Source organism: Lutjanus erythropterus, chromosome 9 (assembly GCF_056507025.1).
Source record: "Lutjanus erythropterus isolate fLutEry1 chromosome 9, fLutEry1.hap2, whole genome shotgun sequence".
Lineage (NCBI taxonomy): Eukaryota > Metazoa > Chordata > Actinopteri > Lutjaniformes > Lutjanidae > Lutjanus > Lutjanus erythropterus.
Genome location: NC_139325.1, coordinates 38,000,598 through 38,012,805, shown reverse-complemented (window position 1 = coordinate 38,012,805; position 12,208 = coordinate 38,000,598). Strand labels below are relative to the sequence as shown.

General features: G+C 41.5%; 1 protein-coding gene across 2 annotated transcripts in view; it reads right to left on the bottom strand.

The window, feature by feature from the left end:
* The window catches only part of bbs9 (Bardet-Biedl syndrome 9), a 210,753-nt gene that overhangs the window by 92,885 nt on the left and 105,660 nt on the right, over positions 1–12,208 (bottom strand). For both annotated transcript variants that reach the window (XM_084727530.1, XM_084727531.1), the window contains one exon: positions 470–652. In XM_084727530.1, the coding sequence (XP_084583656.1) occupies positions 470–652 (183 nt within the window). The remainder of the gene's footprint in view (positions 1–469; positions 653–12,208) is intronic.

Here is a 12,208-nt window from a genome sequence, read left to right as displayed (position 1 = left end):
TTATTAAAGAGCTATATGTCATCCACTCACGCCGAGACCTATTGTGACCTTGACCTCTTGTGTGTATTTGTGTGTGTAGCATCTTTTTAAACACACACACGCACGTGCACACAGATATACATACACAGCTTTAATGCTTAAATCATAAACAGGTACCACAGAACAAACTCTTAGTGCAGAGCTCACAGGTGAGTGTTGAGTGGCAGAGACTGAGTGTGTGATTGAGAATGTATGTGTGTGTGTATATTCTTCAGGGACCCGAAGTGTGTGTGTGTGTGTGTGTGTGAGTATTCCTCAGGGACCAGAAGTACTTAATGTATTTTAAAAGTTTTCAGAGTGTGTGTTTAAGCTGTGGCAGTGTTTACTGAGCAGCCTGCAGATGGATGGACAGACACTGACATGTTAATGGCCTCCTGTGTGTGTGTGTGTGTGTGTGTGTGTGTGTGTATGAGCATGTGTGTGTATGTACCAGCTGCGGTGTGTCTTGCAGCAGCGGCAGCAGCGTGGCCTCCAGGATGGCCGTCTGGTCGGGGGTCAGGCCCTGCCACAGCGACAGCAGCAGCACCAGCAGGTGTGTGGCGCTCCGCAGGCGGACGAACGCCTCCTCCAGCAGCGCACGGTTCTCCTCTGCAGCCTCCGCCAGCGCCATCACCTGCAGGAGGGAGGAGTCAGTCAATATCTCTCCTAATTATCACACTAATCACCACAGCAGTCAGGTGATAACATCGTGGTATGGAGGGTTTCACATCTTTCTGCTTAAGTTGAAAGAATCCCTTTTTCTTGATGGACTTGTGGTCTTAAATGCATGACAGTTCATTCTTGACCTTGGGAACAAAACTATCTCCTTTACAACAGCGCTAAAACGTACTTGCTTGTTCTTAAGAGGAGAATTACAAGTCACTAATTCATGGTGTTTTTAAAGCCTAAGACCATTTTTGCAGGAAAAAGGGTGACAGACAAGTATCAAGACAAGTATCAGAAAGCCTCAACATTTAGAAACATGAAGATTTAGCAAAGATGTCTTGGGTCGACCATCTTCACCCCTTGTTGCGTCATTTAAAATGAAGTGAGAGAATTCTAAAAAAAGACATTCCCTCCAGGCCATTTCGCTGACTAATTACTCAAAGAAATGCTGTACATGTTCCATCACTTCACAAGTTTTTAGTTCTTGCTAAAAAATATTGCAAATAAAATGCATTCTCATATTGGAAATATAGCATCGAACAAACCATGAATCATCTTTTGGTTCTCGGAGAATCTGGGCCGTGAGAGCGGTTTCTCTACAACACACCCATTTATCCCAGAAGACTCAGCGTGTCGAGTGCACAACCTGTGTAAACAGTTTTATGAGCATCAAGTCCACAGCTCCCTCATTACTGCCACCGTCCAGTCTGTCAGGTGGCTGATTTACCCTCATTTACATTAGCTTCAATTCACCCTGAACAACTTCATCAAAACATGTTGTCTTTAAAACACGCGTGGTCACCAAAGAGCAAAGTTCAACGCTGTATTCACTTGTGTTACATTACGAACTCACAACTCCAACGCAGAGTTATTTTTGTCTCCACACTTTGGAATTGAAAGCTAAAGATAAGTGTGTGCAAAGAGTACTTTGGTGGGTTACAGATGGGAAAGTGACATCAAAAATGTAAATGTAATGTATGAGAATGACTTCTGAAAAAATGACAGAAAATCTTTTTATTTGAGCCGCAGACACACACAATCAGTACAGTGATGGCATGTGTCAAAACGTATGGAAACATCTTTTGCTGATTCACAAGCTGTTGACCCGTATGCTCAGTCTGCTCCGAAAACTGATTGAATAAATTCACAAATATACTACTTCTAGCAGCAGACATATGAGCAGACATAACATGTAACTTGTATATATATGTATATTAAACACTATTGTGGGGGATGTCAGCACAAGTTTACATACATATTGCTTAGATTCTGTGCCTTTTATTGCTGATGTGTTTCTTATCTAATTCCTGTCGGATTTGTTCTTTGCAAATATGAGTTAAGTCTTAAATACAAATGCACCATTTAAGGTTGACGTAACTGCAATTTTGTTGTGCTTGCGCAATGACAATAAAGTTCTTCAATTTTGAATATGGTTAAAGTCAGAGTAGGGCTGTGCAATATATAAATATTGTTATATCATGATAAGTGTTGTCTTTTCCTGGTTTTAAAGGTTGCATTACAGAAAAGTGATATACTTTTCTAAACTTTCCAGACTGTTCTTGCTGTTCTATCACATTCCTTTACCCACTTATATTCTCACTGTGATGATGTTTTGTGAAAGCAAAGATTATCATCCCTGCAACTACATCAAAGTATTTGGTCAAAAATATCATATTTTATTTTGTCCATACTGTCCAGCCCTGTACTATTTGAGAATTTACACTGTGTATGTTGTGTTACAGAAAATGTGTATATTGAGAGACATGGTATAAATCATATATCACAACTTAGTCACAAAATATATATATATATTTATTATTATTTATCATTGAAGCCACATTGCCCAGCCCTACGTCAGAGAATTAAGTAGATTGAGGAGGATTAGAGAGGACTGAGAAGTTATTATTGGAATTAATTTCATTTTCTGTGAATCCAACCTGACAACAGCTGCCGATGGATAAACCTTTCAGATCCACCTTTAAAGTTTTGAAACTCAAATATATACTTAGTGAAGCATTCCTTTGAATTATGTTTTACCCTTTTAACAATGCATTATTAATTAACAGAAAATTAGCATTGGTGAAAGGGAGTGAATAAAGTGAATCCATGTCTTTCTACCCATAATCCCTTTAGTCCTAGGGTTGTTTCTTGTAGATTTGGGATTAAATTCTCACTCAGATCACACTGCTCAGCCACTGACTTGACAGAGCAATGGCAATCCCATTTCAGGCTCTTCAGTTTAATTACAGATTTGCCTTTTATGACTGAAAAAATAAACTTAACTAAAAGGACGAAGCATTCAAATAAACTGCTCACTATACGTCGGCTCTGGGAGGCTCAGACAGCTCTGATGACTTTCCCTTACACTCAGTTGGCCTCCACGCAGAAACTGCAGCATTTCTGTGCTCCTATCGCATGTTTTTCCAAAAAGTTCAGAGACACGGAGAGGAGCAAACAGAAACTGAATACTCGCTTTGAAATGAAAACGAGGCACAAGTGGAGCTTAAGTTCTTCTAGGTCTAACTTAAGTACACAGCTCAGCACTGTTGAACAGAGGCGAGTGAATGCATGACTGAGGTGTGGTGGGACCAGGTGAACTCTGACCTGCAGCCAGGGGTCAATCCCACCATCCCTCCATCATTACAACAACAGAGGAGTGGAGATGAGTGGAGCGGCGCGAACGAGTGATGACAGAGCAAGACTGATGGCGACGAGGACAACAAGAAAGGACAAGCCGGACGAAGAGAAACGGGAGATGAGGGAGGAGGAGGAGGAGAGATGAACGGACAGAGAGAAAAAGAAGAGGTGAAAGCAGATCTGGGACTAATGGACGAGTGTGTGTTCAAATAAATGAGTGATCTGCAGGCCTGAGCGCCAACGTACGCCAGCAGTTTGTTTGACAAATGGATTCAGCGCTCGCCATTTGATACTGCGAAAACAGAGATGGAAGACTCTAAAGTGAAGTGTGTGTGTGTGTGTGTGTGTGTGTGTGTGTGTGTGTGTGTGTGTGTGTGTGTGTGTGTGCGCCAGGGTTAAGCAGCAATTGCCAAAGTAAGCAGTTTTGATTTGTGTAACGTTAAACTACAAACATATAGGTACATGAGAACGACCTCTTAGACTTGCACGCAAAGATGTAAACAGTCGGAGCTATAACCCCGATTCACCTCCCCTCGTTTCCGTGGTAACCCCAAGTAGCCCCCAACTCTCTGTCATGGCTGAGGTCATCCACAGGTGCCATGTCACTCACACCTTGCAAGTAAGCCGCACACACTAAAACACACACTTACCAATCAATGCACACATAATCCTTCCAAAGTCAGGGATTTTCAATTCTGTCTATACTTACGGGGACCCTCACAGACGTACGACATTCTTTAGCTCCCTGCATTTTTAAGCACGGGTCCCACAGGCCACCAAGCTGTTTAGTTCATCAGATTGTTGGCTTGATTGTCTAAATTTTTTACCAAATACTTCATGATAAAAATGATGAAACTCGTCAAACTTAATACTGTTTTCTTTCCTGAGTTGCAGTTTTATTTCAACACAAAAGCACTGAGCATTTTAACATGTTTGAAATGAAAAAAGTTTCAAATATTTTAAATTAAAGTAAGAAAGATTTAGAAAAGTTCAGAATCTTCAAAGTTAGGCATCAAAAAAGTCATCATTTTGGCATCATTTCTAAAACTCTGCACTATTATTTAACATTTTTCAGATAACATCCAGCCCTTTTCCCAAAATGTGACTCTCAAGGTGTAAAACTGGTTCTCACGAAGACAGAAATACTACCTGAAACAGATGCATAAAACCCAGAACTCCCCGTACATGACTTCTTAATATCTTCATGCACACACACACACACACACACACACACACACACACACACACACACACACACATAACCCCAACCACCCTCCCTCCGGGGTCTCTGAAAGTGTGTGTGTGTATATGTGTGTGTATTGATAAAAGGCTCCAGGTCCAGTGAAGGGCTCCATTGTTGGCAGCAGCTCGGCTCCACACACACTCTGATTGATGCCAGCTGAGAGAACACAAAGACACATTTAGCCTGGACACACACACACACACACACACACACACACACACACACACACACACACACACACACACACATACACACACGGAGCAGTGATATAAGAACATGCACATACCTGAACCCACATGCACATGGGTGAAATGCGCACACGAAGTAGAGATCACATACAGAAAGTACAAACAGACAAAAACCATGGACACACATGATGTTTTGAACACACACACACACACACACACACACACACACACACACACACACACAGTAGCTGCTAGCTGTATGTCAGCAGCTGAACTGTTGGTGACCTTAAACAACCTGCAGTAGAGGCTGCTGGGTCGCGACATCCTGGCGTGTCTGTAATAAAGTCAGGACTGTATTCAACATGCAGAAAGAGACCAGAACCCGACTGATACATCTGTTGATCGATATTATCTGCACAATATTGGCATAACACAGCTTTTATTTTTTTCACTCCCTAATATCAGTATTGGCCTCAAAAACTCTGATAAGAGTTGGTTCCTAAATGAGACATTCTGCTCTGTTACACACTTAAACCTGGTTTACATCTCAGTGACACAGTGTCATATCACAAAGTCTGAGCTGACAGAACTTTGCCACAGTGTTTCATTTGGTTTGCACCTTTGACAACCCACAGAAAATTCAGATGATGAATACTGAAATGTGAAGAAAAAGTGAGGAAGAAAACTCGTTTCTCTCTGTCTGTCTATCCATCTATTCATCCATTATTGTGTCCTGAACACAGAGAACAACAGCTCTACTGCCAGCCAGCGTTTTATATTATTCCTGGAGTTACAAATCACACACACAAACAAACTGTCATGTTTGTATATTCACGCACAAATGCACTAAGATATGCACACACATGCACCAAAACCACAAGAAATGTAGTGAAAAACACAAACAAAAATCATGGCCACTCTTATCTGTGGAGACGCATGATTGAGAACACACACACACACACACACACACACACGCAGCACGCACGCACGCACGCACGCACACACACACATAAACTATGTGGCTGTGGTTTAAATGAAGTAATTTTAGCTGATGGACTGCATGAGGTTTGGTGGCTACAACAAGAAGCTTGAAGAAGAACCAATCAGAAAGCAGAAAAGGCTGAAGAATAGTTAAAGGAGAAAAAAAAAGTTTGAGGGGAGATTTTGTTGTTGCATGTTCACATTAAATCTCTCACATGGCTCAAAATACTGCAAAAATATTTGGTCAAAAGGGCTTTTCACGCTGCACTTAGCCCCAGGCTAAGAGAGCTGTAAGCCCCAGGCTAAGCTTGCACACTGGCACAATCCTGGCACATTCCAACGTGGGCTAAGACCGACTTTAGCCAGGGCTTGCTGGCACTGCTCCGGAGCAGGGTTAGCACCGAGTATGAAGGGTTATCCCCAGAAAATCAATTAAACCCAGGGCTAAAAGCTGTGAAATAGGTCTGAATGACCAAAGGAGCAGTCACAGAAAATTCTAAAATGTTCACATCAGTTGCTGTACCAACAGACATTTAACCCAGGGCTAGTTGAAGTGCAGTTTGACTCATGTAGTCCTGGGCTAGCTCATCTCTGGGCTAACAAGTTGTGTGTGAAAGGCTAAATTATCCTAGGGTTAACTCTTAGCCAAGTGTGGAGCAAATAGACGATGGAGTGCTCTATGCGAAGCGTCACCATCTAGGCAGCTAACTAAGGGCCTTTTCACATCTGAAAGTCTGGACCAAGATTGAACATTATATGATCCTAATAGGTTGGGTTTCACATTGCAATTATATGAGCGCACTAAAGAAGTATGTATACGTGACATATGTCCTCTCCCCCAAGTGCTACCATTGCTCATTTTGTTTTTCCTTTTTCCTGTCCCGACGATATAGCCTGCCAGAATTACCTGTCATCGGTCCAGACCATCCATATGTTTTTACACTAAAATGAAGCGAAACACACTTCAGTTTGATCCAAACCGAGAGTATCTCTTTCGGTCGGACCACGGTTCGGCTGTTCGGTGCAGGAGAGGTCTCACAGCTGCGACTCTGTTTCAAATTGAAAAGTCCGAAAGTCCAGACCGAACGGGGTAGGTGTGAAAGGTGGTTTCCATTCCCGCTGCATATGAATCGTATCAGGTGTTTGTTTTTTTTTAACCTGGTATCTCCATCTTCTGTGATAGTTACAGCCATTCTTGGGATCATATATAATATCATAGGTCTAGCAGATTAGATTCCCATCTGCTGTCAATGCTGTAATTGCACCGGACATTAATAGTGGAGGTCAGCAAAACCTTGGGGAGAAAAGTGCCACTATGGCTTGTGCAGCCGCCCAAAAGAGCAGGGATGCTCTCGCCAGCTCTTGCAATGTTGCACTTGCACACGGCGTGAAAGAAGCATCAGTCTGACTTTGATAAAGTTTTACTGGTCTGGGTGATTTTGGTGTTCATGCTGCAATTTTGTAACAGTTGTGACTGTAACCGCTTTGACAGCAAAGCGCTGGTGTATGACTTAGCCGACTGCTACTGAAACAGTGGCTGAGGTATCAGTGGAGAAGTCGATGAAAGAAAGAGAGCGTGCAGACGAAAACATAAATGAGCTACTGTCAAGCGAAAGTTAGTAAAAGTCAACATGGCTGCAAGTGGAAGAATGAATCAAAATGGTTCGGTGCCAGAGTTTTATCCTGGGATAAAATGACACAGGCGAGAAACAAAGCTCAGAGTGTTCGTGTGTGTGTGTGTGTGTGAGTGTGTGTGTGCATGCTCCATAGAGCCGACAGATTAGATGTTTCCTGCTCAGTTAGCCACAGCAAGCAGCATGGATGAACTCCAAGCCACACACACACACGCACATACACACACTTGCACACAGAGTCATTTGAAAAAAACATGTATATGCACACAACATACAAACATACAGACACAAACACAAGACGTTCACATACACACACAGTGTTGTACTATCTGTGTCAGTGGAAAATGACAGCAGACTGTTTGGCAGAAAGCGACGTGGCAGAACACATCCCTCATTCCCTGGAGGATGACGGGATGAGCAAAAGAGGGGGAGAGCAACAAGTAGGGAGAAAGAACGAAAGAAAGGGAAAAAAGAGAGGAAGGAAAGGAGGCAGAAAGATAATAAAAACAAAGGAAGAGAGCAATAAAGAAAGACATGTTTACAGGAAAGGAAAATTAAGTGATTATGAAGAACTGAGGGTTGAGGGGAGGAGAGAAGGAATAAGAGAAGTGAAAGAAGTAAAGAAAACAGTAGAAAGGTTCATGTTGGGGTCGTACAAGTGTGTTATAAATGGTGTGTGTGTGTGTGTGTGTGTGTGTGTGTGTGTGTGTGTGTGTGTGTGCATGTGTGTTCAGGATCAGTGTTTCTGTGTCTTAATTAAAGAGCCAATTAGAATCTCAGTTTAACGACGGCTGGAATCACAGAACCCATTTCCTCGTGTCGGATGACTAATAGACACACACACACACACACACACACACACACACACACACACACACACACACACACACACACACACACGCACGCATGGATACAGTTACATACACAGGCACAACACACTCTGGAAGTCTTACATCACGCACTGACACACTCACACACACACAGACACACAGTAATAAATGTGCTTTCAGTAACACAGGAACAGATTTCCTCAATAATGGAAGCAGTCTAACAGATTCACTTAGTAACACACACACACAAACACACACATACACACACATACATGCGTGCGAAGACGCTCGAGTGATGAGGTCCAAATTTCTAAATATGCGTCTCGTTGAAGTTCCTTTCTGCTGGTGTCTGCTGCCAAACACCTGCACACACACACACACACAGACACACAGACACACACACACACACACACACACCAAAACTCTGCAGGGGCGTATGAAGGGTTTCGGGGAATTAATCTAAACATTACAAATTGTCAGACTAGCTTACACTATCAGACTACACAAACACACACAGAGAACAGAGATACCAAACATTCGACATGCTCAGTTCATCTCCAAAAACAAATTTTCCTGTTCATATCGATGTTTGTTTCTTCAGTTGTCTGTGTTCACTTTAGTGAAACAAGAATCTAGATTCTGTGTATTAGTAAAGCACTGTGACCTCTTGATTTCTGCCCCTATGATTGATGATTAATAATTATCATTGATTGATTGAGCTATTCCTATCAGCCTTATTGGTAATATGAGGAGGGAACTTCATGGGATTTAAATTTCAAAACATTTTTACTCGGAGGAGTATAAATGAGCTAGAAAATTTTCATGCACTCAGCCTGTAAGAGTGTGATATGTGTTTGAGTGTTCTGACCAACAATTTATGTAATATTTTTATTTTGGAACCAGATGCTGTGCAGTAACACAGGCCGAAAGGTGCAAGCCACCACATCCGAAAAAAATTAAGACTTCTATAAAACAAAACATCCACTAGAGGGCGCTGCTCAGAGTCAAAAGTTACCACAAAGAAGAAGAAGCGTCAAACGTTTTGGATAACAACTACCATGGCAGCACAGGAGCAGCTTGTAATAATGTACGTCGACGCAAAGAGGCCATTAAATACATCTAAACATGGATGGAGGGTCTTTTTCATTACCTAATTGATAACAAATGTTATTTCCAATACCTTGAGATTTTTAAAATTTTGTTGCCATGCCTCACTTGAACTATTGGCTGCTACTGTGCTCTCACTACCACAAGAGGTATTGCTCCGTTTTGTATCCGTAAGATTTCAGAAAACAAGCAGAAATGCAGACAAAATGAACGCGGTGTAAGGACAGAGGGTTCTGTTTGTATGTGTATAAATGAGCCTTTAGACCCCATTGATAAACAGCAAAAGACACTAAATGCAGAAACTAAAATGCAGCAGGGCCAGTGAGGTTTTTTCTCCTTGCATTCTTCTTAAAACATACGGTATGTTACCCACAATGCAACTGAACCACACACAGTTGAGGTTATGAACCACCATCAGTTTGGTCGTAGATTTGGGTTATGTGATTAGCTGCTTTTGTAGCTTCAAGCAGAGATGAGGAACAGGCTACAGAGGTCTGGTAAGCTCACTTTTTTCTTTGCATCCTCAGATTTCTTTTCATTCTCAAACTCATAGTCTTAAGTCCATATTTACGCTGACTTAAATGACATCACTTGAGACAGCTGAGTCACAACAGGCTTTATACATCTTTTTCACATAGGCACTAGTACTCCTCAAGACCTGCAAACAGACTCTGACATGTCAAATAGGTGGAGTTCCCCTTTGAGGAACAATGCTCACTTTGTAAAAATTGATAAGAAAGCGAAGCAGGCTTGCAGTGAAGTCTGATGCTTCACTTGTTGTGGAATTTATTTAATAGCAGTATTAAAAGATGTAATAAAAGAGGCAGTTCATCTAACTTGATACATTTAATGCCGACCAAGCAAAGTGAAGGGAATTGAAAGAGAAAGAGAGAGCGAGGGAGACGGTACTCTGGGACATAAACAAGCGGCAGACGGTGGAGACAGAGCAATCTGGCGGACGAGTGAGCGAGGGATCAGCATCTCTTCTCCCAGTGTCTGATAGACAGATAGGCAGACAGACAGACAGTAACCACTATTGTCTGTGGTCAAAACAAGCGCACACACACAATACTGATAACACTATCTGTCTACACTCCCACTGATGAGACGGGAGGAGAGGAGGTGACAGAGGAGCAGACAGAACAAAGCGACGGACTGAAAAGACAGGTAGAAAGGGTAGTTTGAGATGGAGAGAGTAAGAGAGCTTCAAAAAAGGAAGCTGTTGTTTACTCAAGTCTCAGCAGTATTGAGGGACAGAAGAAGTGGGGGATTAAGCGATAGGATCTGGCAACCCAACCTGAACCAACCTCTGACGGTTTATCATCTGCTGTGGAAAGCTCTGGAACGCACCGGCCTGATAACCACGACCTCATCTACCTTCCTCCAGCTTTCCCATCCTCTACTTTACTCCTCTTCATATCTGCACTCGATCCGGCCTCACACATCAGACATGCTCACTCAAGAAGTTTATGAAGTTTGGAATTCATCATAATCAAAATAATTATTGGTCAGTATCAATATGTCACAGGTTGATTATAGCCTGAGGGAAAACTGCATCCTTAAACAGTAAACACACATCTTATTTTTCCATCTGTGTTGCTGTTTTGATTTTTTATAGAATTATCATAACTCCAGAGGACAGCTCACCAAATGCAGACATTTGAATGCTTACAGTATTTACAAAATTTTCTATCTTCCAGAAATCAAAGCAGGAGTTTGTTGGATGCCACTTGTCTAAAAATAAAAGGAGCAAAAGCTTCTTTCTAAAGCTGCCTTTGTGCACAGATGTTCAATAACAATAACATAAAATATACCAGATTGCAGTGCAGCTGCAAGCAACAGTCCTCTTGATTTATTATGATCATAGACCACATCTTTTATACAGTATATCACAATGAAGAGCATAGTCGGACACCAGTTGGAAAAATGTCCTCTTAGTCCAATAAAACATTGGAACAGATTCTGAATGTTCAGTGTGCTGAGGGGCTGAACTGTGAAGCAGCAAATAAACAGCAGCCAACAGTGTTTAATAATATCATCAAATCAAATTATGAAATTATGAACAAAACACAGATATCATGCAGATCAGCCCATCGTAAGTTCCCAGACTCAGAGGCGACATCTTCATAACCCAAAGATGTTCAGTTTACAACGACATAAAATAGGGAAGAAAGCAGCAAACTCCTCACATTTGAGAGGTTGTAACCAGCCTTAAACAACCAATCACTTATAAGAACCATTATACAATTAATGGACGTATAGCTTCAGCAATAATTTGAATAATTTTGTTCAAGCTCGTAATGAGGAGAGGCAGACACTAAATTCTGTTAAAACCTTCCTGACAAAATATTCACATTAGTCACATTTTGATCTTACTGTTTCGAAAATTTTAAATAAATTTTGACTAAATCGGCAAAAAAGAAAGCAAATGAATGGTTGTTTCCAATTAAGAGTTTTAAATATTTTTTGAAAGAGGCAAAAATCACCTCAAGTGAGTGTAAATACTCACTTGAAGTTTTCTGGGAGATGATGGAAATCACTGATGGGATAGGAATGAGGCAGGTTGAGGGAAAAGTGGGAAGAGACCAAAAACACCTCACCAAAATTCACTGATAATCCCTATCGGGAATAATTATTAAATTCCATGACACTCCAATGGCTCACTGCTATTTGACCAGGAATGATGGATGTTGGAGATTCAGAAATTGATGCTTATTCTACCATTTCGCTCACTTCAAGGTGACCCAGATGAGTGTGAGCTAAAAGCTTTAAATATAAAAATACAAGAAGTGAGAAGGTGTCTGGGGTTTCTTTGGTAAGAAAAATAAAGTCAAAGTCTCCGTTTTTAACCGCCTCCCCAATCAAGGCTGTCAGAGATGCTTTAACAGGCCGTCGTTCAGTGGT